The 21,341-nt window shown below is 30.9% G+C and overlaps 2 protein-coding genes across 3 annotated transcripts in view; one reads left to right on the plus strand and one right to left on the minus strand.

Moving 5' to 3' along the window:
* The window catches only part of LOC111425710 (glutathione S-transferase-like), a 32,065-nt gene that overhangs the window by 715 nt on the left and 10,009 nt on the right, over window positions 1–21,341 (plus strand). The window contains exon 1 of one of the 2 annotated variants that reach the window (XM_023059930.2): window positions 15,035–15,326. The exons of the other annotated variant lie outside the window; for it this stretch is intronic. The gene's annotated coding sequence lies outside the window, so the exon portion shown is untranslated. Of the gene's footprint in view, window positions 1–15,034; window positions 15,327–21,341 lie in introns of those variants that run through there. 2 annotated transcript variants of the gene reach the window in all.
* Window positions 4,899–9,586, minus strand: LOC111425708 (sodium-coupled monocarboxylate transporter 2-like). The gene is made up of 6 exons (XM_023059928.2): window positions 9,372–9,586; window positions 9,033–9,310; window positions 8,764–8,983; window positions 8,348–8,707; window positions 5,455–5,725; window positions 4,899–5,405 (listed from the first exon to the last, which is right to left on the minus strand). The coding sequence occupies exons 1-6, from the start codon at window positions 9,542–9,544 to the stop codon at window positions 5,007–5,009; spliced, it is 1,701 nt and encodes a 566-aa protein (XP_022915696.2). The 5' UTR covers window positions 9,545–9,586; the 3' UTR covers window positions 4,899–5,006.

Consider the following 21,341-nt stretch of genomic DNA (forward strand, 5'->3'; position numbering starts at 1 on the left):
AAATGGAAATTTTGGGTTGGATATACCTTCGAAGTCGAACATGACTTATATGGACTGCAAAAGAAAGTATGGGGAATGATAACAAGAAGGAAACTCGAAGCAGTGGAGTATATACAAATACAACAAATCTGAGTCCTGTTGGAAAACTTACTTTAAGTAATTGTACGCGGATGCCCCCAAAAAGAAGAACGAAGAAGACGATAAGGATAAATATCGAAGAACTGCCAGAGATACCATATGAAAAGTGTGCTGTCCAAGCATTTTTCTGGAAGAATACTCCCCGAACTTTTATCGAATTTCTTCTTTTATGTGCACACATAACGTGTGTACTGTAGATTAAGTGTATGAATAAAAGGGCAAAAGTACGATATACAAAACCTGTGTTAGACCCAGAAAAGTATTTTCTGAACAACAAAAATGAAGATATTCAGAAACATTTCAGAGATATATATATCACAGGTATAAGACGTGAATGTAAGATGGTAGACATAATTAGATGGGGACGTAAACGTATAAGACCTTGGAATGATCACGTGGGGACTTCGTGGAAGATCTCCAAAGAGATGGATAGAATCATAGACACCAACATCTGAAGAGAACTGATGAGTTGGAAATTACAGGCCCTAGACCTACAATATGTGGAAGAAAAATGCACGTCTGAAACACATGGCAAAAAACTTTAACAGGCTCGAAACGTCGAAAGTACGGTGAATGCAAAGATCTTAAGCAATAGATTGGTTCTGTCTAATTTGAATTGTTATATCTCTTGTAGTTCTTTTCATCAGCCTCAAATAAATATCGCATTCAAAAAATGCAAAATTCTTACGTGCGTTCCAAGATCTTGTGTGTGTCGAGGCATCTTAGATTGTTCAAACATTAACTGTTTTGTTTCGAATGGTTAGTGTATAAGAAAATTATTACACGTTATTTTTATGATAAAATAAGGTTCCGTAGGAATATCGCACTAATTTAAAGAAAAAAATTATTTTGCTATCATAAAATAATTAAACTATTAAAATAGTAATACAAGAAATTAATCACTTATGGTAATGTTGAAGGAATGTGTAGTTCTTTGGTGGATCTGTCATGTATTTGTTTTTATCTGCCAGGGTTTTTAATTTTCTTTTTTTAATGTCATGCGAACTTCTCGAAGCTGAGGGCATTATTGTAGATTATCGAAAACTTCTCTAATTTCCTTGTTTAATTAGAAATAAATCAATATCGTTCTGCATAAAAATTGCATGTAACAGTGCATCAGATTTGCTTTAAGAATTCATAACGTTTTTATACAGTTCTTAATAAATTTGTATTAATTCTTGGAAATCTGCCTTAAATATGCATTTTACATTGAGTTAATACATGCATTAAGCCTCCATCCAGTTTGATTTTTAATTTAAATCATCCCGGCATTACATATAGAGCTCTATTATATAAAGTCTACATCAACAAGTCTCTACAGAATTAAGTATTACTGAAGTATACATCATATCAAAGTTGAGTATACATAAAAACTGCACTTAACAGTATGATCAAGCAGTGTAATAAAGTTTCATGCAATCTTCATACAGTATTCATCAAATTTGCATTAATTTTTGAAAGTCAACCTCAAGTATCCATGATATGTTTTATGATAATAGACCCTAGACAAAACATAATTTGCAAATATTGTGATTCAAAGTGTTATGTACAGGTTGGTTCAAATTCGATGTCCGAATAGGATATCTCGGAAACTATAAGAGTTAGAAAAAAAGTAGCTTACATATGTCATGATCTCGTTTTTCGAGAAACTGCTAATGCCAAAAACTTCAAAGCGGTATCGTCTTTTGTTTTTCCCCTAGACGCCAAAATTGAAAATGTAAAACCAGCAAGTGCAATTATCTTGGTTATTATTATAGGTGGAGTATTATAGCTAAGATAATGCCTTAGTTATCGACACTTTTTTACAGAGAATTTGATGACGTAATTAAAAAAAATTTTTCGGTTTTAGATTTTGAGATATTATGACAATTTTCGTTTTTTTAAATGGAAACAACCACTTATTATTCGCTTATTAAATTCGTTTTTTTTTCTGATTACTAAAATATGGGGTTAGATAGGTCTATTTCTTATTGTTTTAGAATAAAGCTAAAAATAAAGTTTTTTTTAGTGTCGTCAAAGAAATTAAATTTACAGTTTCCTGTAAATAACGGTACTATAACTAAAAATTATTCTACTAAAAATTTATGTAAAATTTACTTTATTTTCTAATATGTAACATTCTAACATGTTAAACATTTCGTAATGTTCGTAATCCATCTTAAAAACAGGATTTTGAATTTGACACTTTTTTTGACAAATTTTTGAATACAAACAAATGTTGCTATGTTTATTTAAATTCAAAAAAAATATATATGAGCGCCATCTATCAATAATTTATTACGCCATTTAATAATAATATTAAATATTAATAAAAAATGTGAAATAATGCAATCTATTCCAACTTTTCTGTAAAACAAATATAAATTAAATAGTTTAACAAATGTATTTGTTTCAAATATCAGAAATATGTTTTTTTAACTTTTAATTATAATTTACAGGAAACTGTAAATTTAATTTCTTTGATGACACTAAACAAAAGTTTATTTTTAGCTTTATTCTAAAACTATAAGAAATAGACCTGTCAAACTTTATATTTTTGAAATCAGAAAAAAATAGCGAATTTAATAAGCGAATAATCAGTGATTGTTTCTATTTAAAAAAACGAAAATTGTCATGATATCTCAAAATCTAAAACCGAAATTTTTTTTTGACTACGTCGTTAAATTCTCTGTAAGAAAGTGTCTATATAATGTCTTAGTTATAATACTCCACCTATAATAATAATCAAGATAATTGCACTTGTTGACATATAAGCTACTTTTTTTCTAACTCTTATAGTTTCCGAGTTAGCCTATTCCCGGGTACAGGATGGTTCAAATTCGATGTCCGAATAGGCTACATGTGCCATTTTCCTTTACTCTGCGAATGTGAAAATTTTAACAGAATAGCTAACGATGAGTCAATAAGGGAGTTGTACAGGGTGGTTCAAATTCGATGACCGAATAGGCTATCTCCGAAACTATAAGAGTTAGAAAAAAAGTAGCTTACATGTCATGATCTAGTTTTTCGAGAAACTGCTAATGCCGAAAACCTCATAGCGCTATCGTCTTTTGTTTTTCCCCTAGAGGCCAAAATTGAAAATATCGTAAAACCAATAAGTGCAATTATCTTGGTTATTATTATAGGTGGAGTATTATAACTACGACATTATATGGACACTTTTTTACAGAGAATTTCATGACATAGTCAAAAAAAAATTTTCGGTTTTAGATTTTGAGATATCATGACAATTTTCGTTTTTTTAAATGGAAATAACCACTAATTATTCGCTTATTAAATTCGTTATTTTTTTATGATTACAAAAATATAGGGTTCGACAGGTCTATTTCTTATTGTTTTAGAATAAAGCTAAAAATAAACTTTTTTTATACAATTTCCATCTAGTGTCGTCGAGGAAATTAAATTTACAGTTTCCTGTAAGTTACAGGGCGGTAGGTAAAATCTAAAAAGTGAACAATTAAATACGAAGATTACTTCTGGTATTTAAAAACAAATAATTTTTTAATATGTAACATTCTAACATGTCAATCTTTTCAAAATTTTCGTAATTGATCTTAAAAACAGGATTTTTAAAGTGACACTTCAGAAAATTTTTGAATACAAACAAATGTTGCTATGTTTATTTGAATTAAAAAAAAAACATATGAGCGCCATCTATCTATAATTTATTAAGAAATTTAAAAATAATATTAAATCGTAATAAAAAATGGGAAATAATGCAATCTATTCCAACTTTTGTATAAAACATATATAAATTAAACTGTTCAACAAATATATTTGTTTCAAATATCAGAAATATGTTTTTTTAATTTTTGGTTATAGAACCGTAATTTACAGGAAACTGTAAATTTAATTTCTTCGACGACACTAAAAGAAAAGTTTATTTTTAGTTTTATTCTAAAACAATAAGAAATAGACCTCTCAAACCCTATATTTTTGTAATCAGAAAAAAATAACGAATTTATTAAGCGAATAATCAGTGGTTGTTTCCATTTAAAAAAACGAAAATTGTGATAATATCTCAAAATCCAAAACCGACAAAATTTTTTTGACTACGTCATCAAATTCTCTGTAAAAAAGTGTCCAGATAATGTCTTAGTTATAATACTCCACCTATAATAATAACCAAGATAATACATTTGCGGGTTTTACGATATTTTCAATTTTGGCCTCTAGGGGAAAAACAAAAGACGATAGCGCTATGAGGTTTTCGGCATTAGCAGTTTCTCGAAAAACGAGATCATGACACGTCAGCTATTTTTCTTCTAACTCTTATAGTTTTCGAGTTAGCCTATTCGGACATCGAATTTGAACCACCCTGTACATTCGATGGTTTCGGATTTATGACGCCAGAAGAATAATTAAATTTTGTATCCTTCCAGTATTTGTGCATTTTCGAAGAATGTTATTTCTAATAGTTATTTCTGTCATTTTGGAAGAAGCAGTAGAATGTTCAAAAGAACAAACTCGCTGTCGCCTTGTTTTGCTAATACTGTTGTGAGTTATAGTTTATTTCATTATCTAGAATCCCATGAATTCTTGTCGCCTATAATCATTGTTTTCATCTGTTCCTTTCCTGATATATTAAATTGTCGTAAGCCAGATAGAGTACGCATAGCTTTTTAACTTCGAGAATAAACCTTTTCAGAATAACACCATATAATTCAATTAGATCGATTTGTATTTTGTAATAAAACTATAATTTTTTGTAAAGCCACACAAAATGAATTTAAGATGAGGGTAATATAGATACAAAAGAATTTACACAAAATATTTTATTAAAATAAAAAAGTCGTCTTAAAATTAACCTACATTAATTAATAGAAAATATCATGAATAATAACTTCTAGCGTATGTGAAAATGATGTTTAGGATCTTTCCATAACAATAGTTAATGCTTTGTCGACGTCATGATACGAATTTTCGTTGTCTTTACCTGATAAAAGAAAATGAGCGACCGGACTTATATAATCCTTATTTACCACCGTCTCCTTGTCTTTCGTAAAATAACTCACTATGACACTAACAACAATAACAATCATTACCGCTATCATTGAATAATAATTATGTGATATTGTATAAAGAAAAAAGCCATCTTCACTTTCTTGATCGGGTACGCTTTGAGTCAATTTTGTTATTGTATTATTAATGCAAGAATTTGTTGAAAGTGGTAATGGAATATAAGGATATTTACTTCTATGGATGTACCCTCCGATTGTAATCCACGCCATTATTATTAGTGATGCCGTACCACCGCAGAGTGCCCCCTAAAAAAATTTACTCATTTTCTGTGAGATATAAAAATGGAATAAAAACCTTTGAATTAACCATTGGTATTAACATTCCAATCGTAAAAAGACCCAATAAAGGTGCTCCTGCAACACTCATAAAACTGATAACTAAAGGAAATAAGCTTCCTAAATGTTCAACTGCGAAAACTAATGCGGTTGAAATTAGTCCAATAAATAATACCAACAATTTCAATATAAAACTTTCTTTTCTTTCTGAAATATCTTTTTTCATAAATGGTTTTATGAAATCTTCATACATTGTTGCCGCTAAACAGTTCATTGCAGCTGATAGTGTACTGAAAAAAAAATTATTTCAGAATTTTTCACTAAACCAAAGCCATGAAATTTAAATTTAAACTAACATAGTAATGAATCTTGCTATTATGGATTAACTGGGATTAGATATTGAATAAAGAATTACAATTAAAAGATTATCCAACAAAAAATGTATCACTCTATGCTTTTGTACTATTTTGATATGTTTGAATTTCCAATAATTTTTGTAAAAATTTCTCGGTATACAATTGCAGCATTCATAGTTTGCATACTTGTTATTATGATAAATATATTTGTGTACTCATACAATTTTCTTTTCGTTTCTGACGTTTGTATTATCGTATTATTAATGACAACTTTCTCTTACATTATATTTTCCAAGATGTTTCTGTAATTTTATTTCAATCTTTATATTCTCGCATTATTTTCTGGTAAGCTATCTTGAAATAGAAAAGATCCATAGGGTTTTCGGGTTAGCATGTGTCCAAACAAAGCTTGAGATGGAGTCAATCTAGTACTTGTAATGCTCTTCTTATAAGTTATAATAACGGCTCTTATTTTTTATTTATCGTAATAATTTAGGTCTCCTCATCTATGCAACGTATGTAACTTCGTATATATTTCCTTGCGATTTCAGTTTCTTTATTGTTGTAACGTGCAATTTATGTCGTTGATTTTAATTAGTTTTTTAATCATTTTGTTATCAAATTCTGTTCATGTGTCTGCGCATATTTCACTTTACTATTCCATTACATAACTAGTTAGACATGAAGTAGGACTTCAGTATGCCTCTAAATATCTTCTCTTTTGAATCTTATAATTCTCTATTTCAGTTACAGAATGTTCTGGGATCTCTATATCAATCAGTTGTTGAAGTTTTATCTCCATTCTTAATTTTTAATTAAAAGATCTAATTTGGAAATACGTAATACTGTTTTTCGTCTGTTAAATCCATGACATAATGAATTGTCTGTTCTCCTAGCTGGTTTCACTTCTTCATCCTTTAATTTACCATCATGTTTTAGTACCATTATAGTCATATTTTCTGATTATTGCTTCCAGCACCAAATTGAATGGTGTAATCAACAGCGCATCATTCGCGTCATTTCTCTCTGTAAGAACATTTCTTTGGTCATCATTACATGTATTTATTTTAGGCCTAAAAACTGTCGTACTTTTTTTTTCAGCTTCCTATAGAAACCTACACTCTTGTTTTTGTTGTGATAATCTGCCATTTGTTGTATTTTTCTGTTAAAATCCTCTCTCTTCTTCCTTCTACATATTCTAGACACCGTTCTTTTTTGGTTATAATTGTTTCTATTTACCACTATTCATTCCTTAGTTTTCTGTATTTCACAGTACTACTTGCTGTCTCAATGATTGAATTTTTTATGCACGACCGTTCTTTATCTACGTCCTCCGTGCGATCTGATGTTCTGGATGGAAGCACCCCCAATCTTACAGACTAATACACGGTTTATTTCATTGATCTCGTTTGTTACCGGTATCTGCCACTTTGCTTTGTATATATTTTCCGTGGGAAACAAGTATTCTTGACTAAGTTACTACTTGAGACAAATTTAGCAACTCTGAATCTTACTTACTTACTACCTGTCTCTTAGTGGAAGCTGGATTTGTAAAACAGTTCCATCTGCAAGGTTAAATATTAAAAGTTTAAACCAAAATTTTCCCACATACGGTTTGTAGCTCATTATAGAAGCTTTCTGCAACATCTTTCGCTGTCTCAGTTGGAGCATGCATATTGATTGAAGATGTGTTGTGGAGTTACTCTTTTATTCTTTTAACGTATAGTTTATTAGATATTGGATGGAATCCCAAAATTGATCCACGAATTCTTTCGGTTATTATAAATCGAACCCGCATTCTCCTTGTCTGTCTTCGTTTCTAGAGAAATACAGCAAGTAATCTCTTTTATTTATGATACCCTTACTTTTCAATCTAATCTCCTAAATTGCTATAACAGCAATCACATATCTCTTGGACCTTCGGCTATGTTAATCATAGAACATGATTCGGACGTTCTAGATTCCAATCTGGAACGCAATCTTGCATTAATCGTTGCTTAGGTCGGTTCTGAAAAGAGCTTTGAGCTATTGATAACCATTTTTGAGCTACTCTTTCTACGCTTTCTACGTCTAAAAAGATATCTTAGAGTGCAATTAATTTATAAGGGTGAATAGAAAGGAACAAAATTGTTGGTTTGTCAAAAATTAATGTTGAGTTAAAACTCAATATAATAAATCTTGTCTAAGACATCGTCGAATTGCTTATCACCAATGTTGTGCACAAAATTCTTTCTAATTTTGGTCATGATGTTAAGATTTTAATAGCATAAACCAGCTATTTCACTTTACCTTTTAGTTTGGTTTAAAACATCATAAGTAGTATAGAACTTAATATTTTGCAATTTGAAATAGGATTTATTACTGGGATCACTAAATCAGGAGACAGTTTGAAAACATTCAAACATAACTAATAACTTAAAATAATTAATGACGAAAAGCTTTGAATGGCTCAGTTTAGAACTAAGTATTCAAATACTGATATAATAGAGAATGCTTGCTAACACCGTAAAAGTAATTTTCCTGGTTCAATTTAGACTAACACTTAATAATAATCACCTTAAGCCAGCACTTAAAATTCCCGAAACGAATAATCCTGGCAATCCAGGAATGTTTCTTCCAACATCCATTATGTAATAAGGTAACAATTGATCAGGTTTCTTTATTTTTCCACTTTTTAGCGGATCGCAATCGTAATACCTTCCAAACATAGTCATTCCACATATACATATAAACGCGACTAAAACCGTCATACCAGTGCCAAAAATAATTAGCGCCTGTTTAACTTTTTTAAACGTGGATAATGATAAACATTTTTGTATCGTGCTTTGATTGATACAAATTAAACTGCAAATGAAAAATAAATTTCCTATACTGCTGTTCCAAAATGTTGTTCTTAATCTTGGATCAAGATCAAAGCTGAAAATTAATATTTATCTCAGTAAGCTTTTTGCGTTTTATGATTAGTAATTTACTCGAAATCCAAGCGGTTTGTTTCGTATAACGTTTTCATAATAAAAGGTAATCCACCGGCTGCAATTATTCCAACGATAGCGATAATCATCATTGAGCCGATCATCACAACAAATTGTAATGAATCCGTCCAAACAACAGCTTTCATTCCACCCAAAGTAGTGTAAAAAATACAAACACCGCAAGTTATCGGTGTTATTAAATAAATATTAATTCCTGTAACTGATAAAAAAATACAGAAAAAAAAAATATTAAAAATTTTTTGTGTTACCTTGAGCTAACGCAAGAGCTGGTACGAAAATAACAACAGGGAGATAAAGAAGCATGTAAATAGTATAAAAAATCGATGCTAATATCCTGATTTTATTGTCAAATCTTAGTTTTAAATATTCGTAGGTACTGGTTAATTGGAGTTTATAAAACACCGGGATATAAAAGTAATATGTGAATAGTGTCGCTATTATTACCAAAAAAATTCCCAAAATAAATTGGATACCGAAGTAATAAATTTCAACAGGAAATACTACTAAAGGAAGTCCAGACATTGTACTAAAACAATTTAAATGAAAAATTATTTCAATTTAATGATTAATTACTAAAAAATATTTACCTGGATATTAATGATAGAGCTATAGGCCACACTGCCATTTTTTTACCTCCTAGTAAATACTCTTTAGCTGAAGATTGTGATTTAAAAAATCCATAATAAACTCCAATTACTGCACTGAGTATTAACATTAAAATAAGCAAGGAATAGTCAACCCAAGAAAAGTAGATATCCATTATTTAAGTTTTGTATTACACTCAAAAATAATAAAGCCAACTAAAAATTTAATGGCTCGTGCGAAGTATAATATAAAAACTTATTGGCATTTATATTATTATAACAATGTTGAAAATTTATTGAAAGGATTTGAAAAAGGTGTCACGTTCATCAACTTTTATTTATTGTTAAAAAATAAACCGTTTCTAATAAAGCCGCAGAATTTTAAAAATTATATTTTTTTAAAACGTTAAATATTCTTTCAGGTTAAAATATTCTTTTTGTTAACACATTTATACTATTATGTCATTATTGTATTTATAGTTGAGTATTATTGGGTTGATAATCATTAATTAACTTAATAATTTCTGCAATGGGAAAATTCCGTTTAATTTTAGGTAACAAAAAATGCATAAACGATGTGATACAATATTTGCTTTGTGGTAAGAAAACTAATCACAAGACTTAAATTAAAAATCATTAAAATATAATATAGCTTAATTTTAAATAAAAATACTCAATCATCTTCAACAAACTTATTTTTAGTTATGTTTAAAAAATAAATTGATGTAAGTAAAAGTGAATAATGATGGGAGAGATAGATAGTAGTAGATATGTCCATTCTCAATTAAACCACTACATTTCTTCCTGACACCGCAAATTTTGGACACACCTAAATTGCTTCCTTACATCTTCAAAAGTAGTTACGCGAAATGACCAAATGGACAAAACGTTTATGAATTAAAGTAGGTTTAGATACACAAAATCTGAATAAGTCAACTTTACATTAAATAGATATTCTTCCTATTATAACAGTAATAAATATTTATCTATGTATATTAATGAACTGCAAAAAATTTAGGGGACTATTAGTCAAGTCGTGTGTTAAACTCCAACAGTTTCAATCTAAAGTATTGCGTTAAAATGAACCATGTAGACTTGGACATTTCTGCACTTACAGAAATCATAAAAGAAACAACCATGCATTATGCCATAAACGAAAAAACACCCTAATGTGCTGGGAAGAAAATAAAAATGTAATTCTTTGAATAATAGTTATTTATATTACAAGTGGGCTAGAAACATAATTACTGTACAAGTGTGGAGAATGTAATCACACGAGTACTGTAATTATGCACTAGCCTACGTGTGATATACAGCATTTTATCTACGACTGCTAAAAATTACTAAAAAATCGATTTCTTTAAAAAAGTCTATTTGACATTTATAAAAATATTTTGAAATGATTGTTGACAATTTTGAATTGTCAGTTTCAACAACATGTTTACTCTTCTGGAATAAGTGTTTCGAAATGTAAAAATATAACAATTAATGTTTATAATAAATAGTATTGTTTCTCTTTAAATAGGTAGCACTTTTTCTTTTGTATTGTTGCTCGTTTTAACAAATTGAGTCTGTTCTGATTGGGCTAAAAATGCGTCACGTAATGAAACCAGTGCGGTAATGAACTTCATTACGTAACTCAAATCACCTCAAATGAGTGTGGTAATGATGTCTTATCCAAGCAGTCGTAGATAATAGTATATTATTCAACAAGCGTATAATGGCGGCTGTTACCCACGAAGATGAAGTAATCTGTAGTAATGTAATCTGAGTGGGTAACATCCATTATACGCAAGTTGAATACTATACTTTATCTACAACTATTTAATTTTGAAAAAAAATCAAAAAAAAACGAAAAAAAATAAACTTGATGGACATTTCAGACATAACCTCAATATAAGAAAGCTGTCATTTCTGTTAATATTTTATTTTTTGATTAGTAGGCCGTGTCAGAACTGTGGTATAATGGCTTCATTATTCAACACTTTGTCAGTCATGGGTAATGCATGTCATTACCGTCAAAAATCAAATGTATAATGAATAGATAATTCAATAGTTGTAGATAAAAGAATTTTATTCAACAATTCAATTTTTGTAAATTATCGTTTTTATTATTTTTCAGAGCTTTGTTAACATTTTGGACATCTTTAACCTTTCTTTTATCGATCATTTTCTTTAAGGGTTTTACAACGTACGCAAAATATTTAATTGCGATCCTTTAGCATCTAATAAAATTCAAAAACGTGACCAAATGCTTCCTTATTACGTTGTGGATGTTTCCACGGGACTTAAAGAGAATATACCGGACTTGCTGGGTTATTTATAGCAGGAATTTTAAGTGCAGCTTTAAGACAACATTTTATAATCAATTTTAATTTGAAATTTTCATTAATTAAATTTTATTCATTTTAATTTAGTGCATTATCAGCTTTAATGAATTATGTAGGAGCGATAATTTACGAAGACTTTACCAAAGCATTTCTTGGTAATAATATTTCTGACAAGGAAACTAGGCTTTTATTAAAATTAATCGTAGTCAATTAACACCAATTAACCTTGCACGATTTGCAAGTCTAACATTGCAGACATCTAGCGAGTGCAATTTTAAGGTTGGATCCTGCTGAACTCGAGCTCGTACGGACTCTAAACACAACATGACAATAGTAGATAAAATTAATTGAGTGCATATAATATATAAATTCTTAGTGCACGCAATAACATATAAAAAACAACTAACAAATAAGTTATCAAGAAATAATAAATTTCCTGTTTTTCAAGTTTGTTATATCATAACAACAACATTTAAACATCTAACTCAACAACTTTTGTTTTCATAAAACCCTTAGTATTCATATTATTATAAGTATTCAACGAAGTGTAGTGTTTCAATTTCTAGTAGTACACAGAAACATTTTTTAAATTTTTTAAAATTTTTTTTTTGCATGTTCCAGAAAGAATTTGACTTATCTTTAATTTACAATTCAATGTTATTATATTCGTCATTATAACTTTATTTAAGTATTTCTTTAAAAGATTTGAAATATTTCATTTTGAAAGAAGGTCTTAAATTTTTCAGCGTCACCTTTTTTGTATTTTAAACCGTTCTTTTTTACAGATATCTTACTACAGAGAACTATTCTTAATCTCTACACTTCAAGTGTCTACATGGTACCACGACTAATAATAGAACTCTCCTAATCAGAATTTGCCAAATAACATCCTTGGAGTAGCTAAACCATTTATGTCTGCCACGAGAATATTTATGAATTCTCGGAATTGCGAAGAAAGATAACTGTTTAAATTCGAACGGAGGTAAACCTTCTTTATTAATTCAAAATATCATAGCAAATATAAGGTTCTAGGCGACACGACTGCAGCTACAATAAAGGCTTTAGAGCAATCAGTCCTGGACTCACTATTCTTGGGAAGAGTCACCGAATATCTCACCACTATGTTACTCAATTAAGAGTAATTTAGTGCAACCTGCGTCACAAGAGACCAACTGCTACTGTCATTCTCATACCATCGATCTTTTAATCTAAGGTACATAATCGCAACCAAACTGAGCGCATTCCCTGAAGGAGAGATGTTGTTAAATTTAGATTAGGTACCAACATTTGGATAATTAGAACCAGCTGATAGCTACTTAATATGGGAATACAAATCTTCTCTAATTGGAGAATTGTCATTCTTTAACCTTATCATATATCATACAAGAAGGCTTGTCTTCTCAGCAAGAGGCAAAATTCGGGTGATGCAACCATTTGGTGATGTTCTAACTTTATCAAACTTAAGCGGGAGTTGTGGACTGACTTTAATAAATACTCTACCTCATCCCGAGAAATCTTTAGCTTGAAGAAAGTGGTTGTTTCGAATCAACAAATAAGAGAATAGCTTTGGGAGTCTTCATTAACGTTTAAGGCGATTTTGATAAAGTCCTCTCTACAATTAGCAAATCTTTATTAAAGTACAATGTGCAACTGCGATTCTTTTTGAATGTATTGTGAGAACTTTAAGATATAGAAACGTTAAGTTAAGGCATGGCTACCCTTATGGAAAACCATAGAACATCTAAACCTAGACGGTTTAAAAACCGTGGGCTACGCAGAAGCAATGAAGCAAGACAATGAGATCATGCGGTGTCTCGAATAGTATGCTAGTGAACCAATGTTTTATGATGAGAATAGCAGCAGTTGAGAGAATTTCTAACGCGCTCAATATTCCTGAATTTGGACCGAAGGGCATTGTTTCAAAATTTAAAAAGATCTGGAGTTCGTACTGTCAAGAGTTGAAGAATTCCAAGAAGAATTCCATTATCAAGAGTCTCCTGACACACCTTAATTGAGAGTTATTACATCAACTTTCAATTAAGGTCCAATTTTTTTCTGCCAACATAAGAAAGCGGAAATATTTCTTCTTATACACAACTTAAACGTTCTACAGAGATTAAGTACTTGGAATTAATGCAAAAAAATAAGTTGAGATGTAAATTTCATGTAGAAAATAGAGTAAATAAGGCTTGCGGCACTTTCGACCAGTGACGTATGACTGACGCGGAGTTTTGGAGTTCGTTTTCCAAGATAGTTTGGATCAATACGGTTGTAATTCGACGAATGCTAACTTATGCTCTAAACTACACAATTCACCGCCACCGCCTTACTTAATAAAACAGAAACTCGCGTGTTTGTATGTTACAGGCGCATTGGAATTAATCACTACATTAAACCCATAGAATTTACAGCCACTATACCTATATATTCAGGAGGTGACATTGATAACCATGTTAAAACCTGCAATCAAGAAGAATTGGGAACGCTAACAGTAGTATGACAATAGTAGGAGTAGTGATTAACACATCCTTTGTCGAGTGTAAAACGGAATATACAAATTGTAATCTATATATAATCTATGATTGACATTGGAAAAGGCTTCGAAGCACAATCACGCCATAATTCAATGGATTAAGAGGCATTCTGGCTAAACGAGCCATCGGCAGAACGTCCAGAGTTAATAATCACCCCCTCTTTATCTACTCATACTGAATCGATTAAGCACATCACCCATAAAATTCTTTAACTGATCGGACACAGCCACGAGTGGTCTTTTTTTCTCGCACAAATAGTTACAGGTCTCATTACGGGAAACTACTAGAGAAAAAAACACAAACCGATGAACATTCCAGGTGCGTTATAAGTTTCTGCAAGCACTTCTTAACCCTACAAACATGCTGTTATGATATAATTCACACCTTGTCTTTTAATTTTCGTTTCAAACTGATTTCTTGCACTTTAAAAGAGACACGTAATCTTAATTGGGAAATACCAAGTGAATCATCTTCTTTTTCGATAATTACCAAAACGTGTCTGAACATAATTTATTGATTATATACAGCTAAGAAATCTGTATGAGGCAAGGATAGCACTATATTAGTTTACTTTGTCTTTATTTAAGTACTACGTCAAATTTCTCGATATACTTTGGACAAATCATTGAATTAATGAGGTTGTCATCATTATTAAAACTTTTAATATTCACAAGATTATAAATTTTTATCAAACCCAAGTAAAAAAGCACATAATATTTTATATGGAATTTTTAAGAATAAATAATTACTTTATTTATATCCCTACAATTTTATATAACGAATTCCAAGACGGGTAGTAACCGTTAACCATTTTAACCACGATGCGACGGACGAAGATTTCCATTCCGAAACGGCACAGAATGTCCATAAAAGCTCCCCACATCTGCGCAGGTCACGGGTGAGATTGGCGGGCTAAAGCTCTCACGTTGGTCCGCACGTAACGATGTAGCGATCAGTACTGAAACGAAAAGCTCGCTAGATAGTCAGTACACCTAGAGCTTTAACGGTTTTTGCAACGAAAGCTCCGTGCGTTAAGTGTTTCGAAGCGGGAAAGCTCGCAACAAAAAGGGGAATTGAAAAGAAAGGTTTCAGGGGTAAGTTTGATTGAAAGTATTTTTGTGTTCAAAAGATTCGAATAAAAATGGGATAAAAAAAATTTAATTAAAGAAAAGAAACTGAGAGAAGAGAGAAAAAAAAACAAGGGATAACAAATTGTGGAAAAAAGCTTTTGTTGTAGTACTCGGATCTCGTTAAAAGCTCTTTTAATCGTTCATAGTCACGTGCGCGCTGTGTTATTAGTGAGGAGCAAAAAAATAATAATCTCTTTTTAGAATATTTTTTATACAGTGCAAAAATTAATGAGAAATCGGAATTTCGCGTCAGCTTAATTACCGTTGTTTAAAACTGGAATACTCCATCAACTCGAAGTCTAATGTCCAAGAGTTTTGTAATAAATGAGTTTCCTTCTGAGCAAGGTACCCGAGGCAAGGTATCATTTTTACTGGTTAATGTTACATAATTATCTTGTGTTAAGGTCTAGAAAAGCCATTTTAACAACTTCATTACGCTTCAGGAAGACATTAAACTTGCGTAGATGTAACTTTAGTCTTAAAAAAAATGTAGATGAAGAGTAAAGTCTCGTTTTAATAGCTATAAATATTGGATACGATTCAATTAAAAAAAATAATTCTACTACATTCTTTCAATGTAAAGAAACGAAAACACCTGTGTGCTGAACCCAATCCAATAAAGCACTAGAAACAGCCGATCGATTAAGAGACAAATAGTAGGAGGAATCGCCACCCCCACAATTACAATTTCCTTTTCTCGGTGTGTTTGGTTAAGAGAAAAAAATTACCCTTTCCAATTAAGTTCGAAGTTTAAAGGAAGAAGTTAAATTTGAGAAACGACAGGAGGAAAATTAACGATCGAAATTTATAAATTATAAACATGTACGAGGAAATTTATATTTCATAATCCTTATTATTCACAACCCCTTAGTGTGAAGCACGAAAAGCAAACGATTTAAATTATGAACGTCAAACACATCGCAAAAGATAAACAGAAGCAAAAGATACAGTTTACAAACCACCAAGGAGATATGAGATTTTGGTTTCCTTTTGGGATCTATAAATTTGCAAGATCACAAATCCGAATCGAAAAGCTATTTATCAAGAGAGTAAAATTGAAATAAATTCATTTTGCAGAACAATATGACGTCATATTTTAATTTTATTTGTAATATTAAAGAAATAAGTTTTTCACAGTAGAAATGATAATAATAATAAATAAAATATTATTACCCTATTTCTTCTTTCTGTTGGACTCCATTGCATCGCTTTCTTCTTGGACCCATTCTTTGAACGTGACCGTGCCAATGGAGCTGTCTTCTTTGAACTTCGTCGACTATCGCTGTTTGCCCCCATCACCTCTCGTATATCGGTATTTCGTACTCGATCTACTTTAGTCTTGCCAGCTGCTTTTCTCCAGAAATCCTTTTCAACTGCCAGTAGCCGATTCTCTATTTGTTTATTTAATTGTCAGATTTCGCATCCGTACAGCGCCACGGGGATAAAGATAGTGGAATATTGTTTTATTTTTTTTGAGATCTTTTTTGACCAAAGAAGGGAATTTATGGCTTTTATTCTGTTTTTCCCCGTTGTAGTCGGCTTCCTATTTCTGCTTCACATCTTCCACTGTGGCCCATCTTAGTTCACTCTTCGCATCATTTAATTAAGGTGTTATTATTTAGCACGAGATCTTTTGCAAATATACTGTGTTTTTGCTACATTAGTAACCAAGCACACCGGCCGTATACTTCGATTAAGCGTTGTTTATTCATCCAATTCTACACCCATCCTTCTACATTTCTTTCTCCATTCTTCAAGAGCAATCTGCACATATATGTTGAATAATAGAGGTAACAGTGTGCTTCCTTGTCGGAGGCCTTTGGTGATGTAGAAGCTTTCTGATATTTGTTTGTTTATCTTTACTGCTGCTTCTGCCCCTCTGTATAATTCTTTTGACATTTATTGACATTTACGATAGCGCTTGAAACAATTTTTGTTGAGGAATGGTGTCATATGCCTTGGTGAGATCCACAAATAAGAGATATGTTGTTCTTCCTGTAGCTACTTTCTTCTCTGTGATTTGGTTTAGACTGAATATATTATCCATGCAGGTTCTACCCGCTCTGAATCTCGCTTGCTCTTTTATTTCACATGGTGCCCATTCTTCTTGTATCAAATTTTTCATTATTCGAGTCTGCTTACAGAATTTGTAACTGTTAGACATCGACAGTTATTGCTTTTGAATTATAAGAAGCCATTTTCCATCTATTTTTATATGACTTTTATTACACCAACCCTAAATCAAATCATATATAACCTTTTCAAACATATTGTTATTAATTTAAAAATATTTTTTATCATTTTTATTTTCAAGAAACGTTAAATTAAAATTGAAGATTGCAAAAATATTTGTGTCAAAAACCGTTCAGCTTAGAAACTTAAAATTGGACTCAGGCAAACATCAAACAATCTTTTGTAATCTCAAAAAGGTTTTCTTTGTAATTCCAAACGATTTTGAACAAAGGAAGTTTTTCCTTATCCTTCTTTTCAATAAACGTCAAATTTAAATCGACTCTTTTTAATGTTTTTTATAAAAAAAACTGTTCACTCTGGAAGCTTCGAAGTTGATATAACCTAATCTCTAATATTCTTTTACCACCACAAAATTTTTTTATTTCTAATCCATTTGGAGAAAAAAATTTTCTTTAAAGTAATTTTATACATATCAGTGGTAGCTACTGTAGCCGAAAAATGCGGTGGGAGCAAGCCCTTTTATTACCCTGTATATTAAAAATATCTGTCCAAGTTGAGCTTTTAAAATTTGTTATAACAACCTCAAATAATCTTTTGTCCACGACTACCTTATAATATATACTTTATGAATGAGTTTTCTAAAACAAAATGGTAGTCATTTTTCACGGAGTGAATAATAGCGGTGAATAATAATCAATATTCACGGGTAGCCATCTTGACCAGACTAATAATAATTATTTGAAACGTTAAAAGTTCAAAAAACGTCAATTTAATTCAATTTTTTAGGAGTTTCTAATTGTTTGACATTAAAAAACCTAAACAAATTCCGGTTAATCAGGTTAATTATGCCACTCGCTACGCTCGTGACATAAGCTTAACCTTCGTGAATAATAGCCCTCATTATATGCGCATATAATAATATACTATTATAATCCCAAAACGTTTTGTTTTACAATTTTAATGTATTTGAACTATCATTTTTAACTAATACAGCGAAGTCCGGTTATAACAAGCACGTGATATAACGAGTATGTCTTCAGGCCTCGTTAAAAGTCCTATCCTTACAATGTTAAAAATCTTGGTTATAACGAGGATCGGCTATAACGAACTAATTTTGCATGTTATAAATCCGCCTATAACGAGCGGATGAGGTAAAGTCATGCATAAACCACAGAACTGTACGTACGAAAGAAAATCTTTCCAGTTGGGCAGAAAAAAATGGTTTAGATATCGATGAGCTACATTTAAATTTATGTAATACTATTGACGACGACGTTATAACTGGTGGAATTCTATCCGAAACCGAAATAATGTCTAACGTTAGACATTATTTCGGTTTCGGATAAAGATATAGATAAAGATGATGAATCCGATAATGAGTCAGATGAGGAAATTATAGAAAGAATTATAACAATAAAAGAATTTCTAGAGACTTTCTCTACAGTATCACGTTACATTGAAGCCAACATCTACATGCGATATAATAAACAGTAATTCAAAAGGAATTATTGCGCAAAAACTTTAAACAAAAAAACATCAAAGAATATTTCACTTTAAATAATTGTATAGTATAGTTGTTTAGTTAATTTCTTTGTTATTTTGTTATGTATTACATACACGTATTGCCAACCAAGATTGCCAAATATATAATCTAAACTTAGTAAAAAGTAGTTAACCGTGGTTCTTAAACGGAAAAATTTATTTTAAACTATACTTTATTTTATTCTAAACTAAACAAATGTTTATCACATACTATTCACACTTATACTTTTGTTAAATAAAGTAATAAGAAAATAATAAAAATAAATTTTTCCGTTTAAGAACCACGGTTAACTACTTTTTACTAAGTTTAGATTATATATTTGGCAATCTTGGTTATAACGAGGCATCGCGTATAACGGGCGATTTTTCCGCTCCCTTGGATGCTCGTTATAGGCGGTCTTCACTGTACTTCATTTGTAAATATCATCACTTGACACCCAATCAACATTGACTCACCCTGTATATTAAAATTCATTTTTTTTATACAAAATGAACATTTTAATTATTTTCTTTTTCAATTTTAGTATTTTCTTGTTTTCAAGAACATCTATAAAATGTTGTTTCAAAAATAACCAGAAAATGTACCAAGTAAATATTTAAATTACCAAGTAATAACACGACTGTGAAAAGGGACCAAGCTATGACCAAGCTAGTACAATGTGTTAAATTCAAGCTTTCACAAACATAACTAACTGTGGAAACCTACGTAACATTTTGAGTAAAGTTTGCTTTAGCGAACATAATTTTGCTATTATATCAAACACAATCTAATTGAATAAAAATAGTCTGTCTTTATATATAATCATTTCTTCATAATCAATCATCCGTTGAGAGCTAATAAATGGGAAAAAGTTGCCAATTTACCACTTTTGTCTCTTTCATGATCGTATATAGTTGGTGAATTTTATCATCCCCAACAATTTCTTTATTATAATTAGTCATAAAATTCATTTAGAATGGAGATTATGATTGACAAATCATGAGAAATGTAAAGTAATTATCAAAAAATATTTTGTTACGTTGAATGGAGTTCTTTTTTGCCTCCTATTCTCATCCTGTGAACATTTTCTTGTAACTCCTCGGATATAAGTCTTTGAAAGCACAATTTGTGTCCTACCACCTATAGCTTGTTCAAACTGCATCTCGTAGATGATATTAAGAGTAAACTTTTGCACACAGGTATTAAGCGAAAATCACAATAACCTGACTTTTTCCATAAGATTTTGTTCAGTGATGAAACGGATTTCAATCAAGAAGAACTTCACCACAACCATGAATAGTGGCACTATGACAATTGTAAAAAAAGGTTAGGTTGTGAATGTTTGGATTGAAATTTCCAGAAGGGTCCATATTTTTTGCAAAGAAAATTGAATAGTGAAACTTATAGTATTTTTTACGAGACCACTTTAAGGTCGTTTAGAAGACATTTCTTTACGACAGCATGGAACAATATTTTTTTCAACGCGATGGAGTTCCAGCATATGTTACATTACGAGTTCGAGAAATTTTGAATCATTATTTCTGTAATAAACGTAATGGGCGGGGTGAGTTAATAGCGTGGCAACTCCGCAAACCATTATTTAACTTTTACATTGAGTTCGTAATGAGGAATTGCATTTTGTGAAAATTTTTCTATATCACATCCAGTGTAACCTGATACTACCTAATTAAACTGAAAACGTACCTTTTTGATTTAACCAATACTGGGTTTGTCATCACTTTACTGGGTTTTTTGTGCATCCTGACAGAAAAAGTCGAATATTGATTCATTTGTTCCAAAAAAAAAGTTTGCAGCTGTTCTAAATAAACAAAAAAAAAAATCTGTCAGTGTTTTGCATTTATTTGTTCCCTAACACAGTAGCAGTGGAGATTAATTAATGTTTAAATTGTAATTAGATTTAGATTTACCAATTTCAAATGCAAATTAAACAGCTTTAATGATTTTGATGTGGTAATAACTCTATATTGATATTGACTTCTTGCACAAGTTTGTTTCATGTTCGTCGTTGCTAAAAAGGTGCATGTTCATACTTCTCTATATGATTTTACATTTTCAACAAGAGAATTCGTTCATTGTAAAAACCGTAGTTATCTATGCGAGGTGGGGAGAAATGTTTTAGAATGGCTGATATACACTCGTTCTTAGATGCCATGCCGGTTGACATGGTGCAGTCGATTGAACAACGCGTCTTTGTTTACGAAGTGTTTGTTGCAACAGGTAATTCGGTACTGCAAACACAGCGA

The sequence above is a fragment of the Onthophagus taurus genome, chromosome 1 (genome assembly GCF_036711975.1).
Source record: "Onthophagus taurus isolate NC chromosome 1, IU_Otau_3.0, whole genome shotgun sequence".
Taxonomy (NCBI): Eukaryota; Metazoa; Arthropoda; class Insecta; order Coleoptera; family Scarabaeidae; genus Onthophagus; species Onthophagus taurus.

Excerpts from the sequence above, each read along its gene's own strand:
- LOC111425708 (XM_023059928.2), bottom strand. The coding sequence starts at position 9,544 with ATGGATATCTACTTTTCTTGGGTTGACTATTCCTTGCTTATTTTAATG. Across the intron at positions 8,708-8,763 it reads ACAAACCGCTTGGATTTCGA|CTTTGATCTTGATCCAAGAT; the intron begins GTAAATTACTAA and ends ATTAATTTTCAG. Across the intron at positions 5,406-5,454 it reads TACCAATGGTTAATTCAAAG|GGGGCACTCTGCGGTGGTAC; the intron begins GTTTTTATTCCA and ends AAATTTTTTTAG.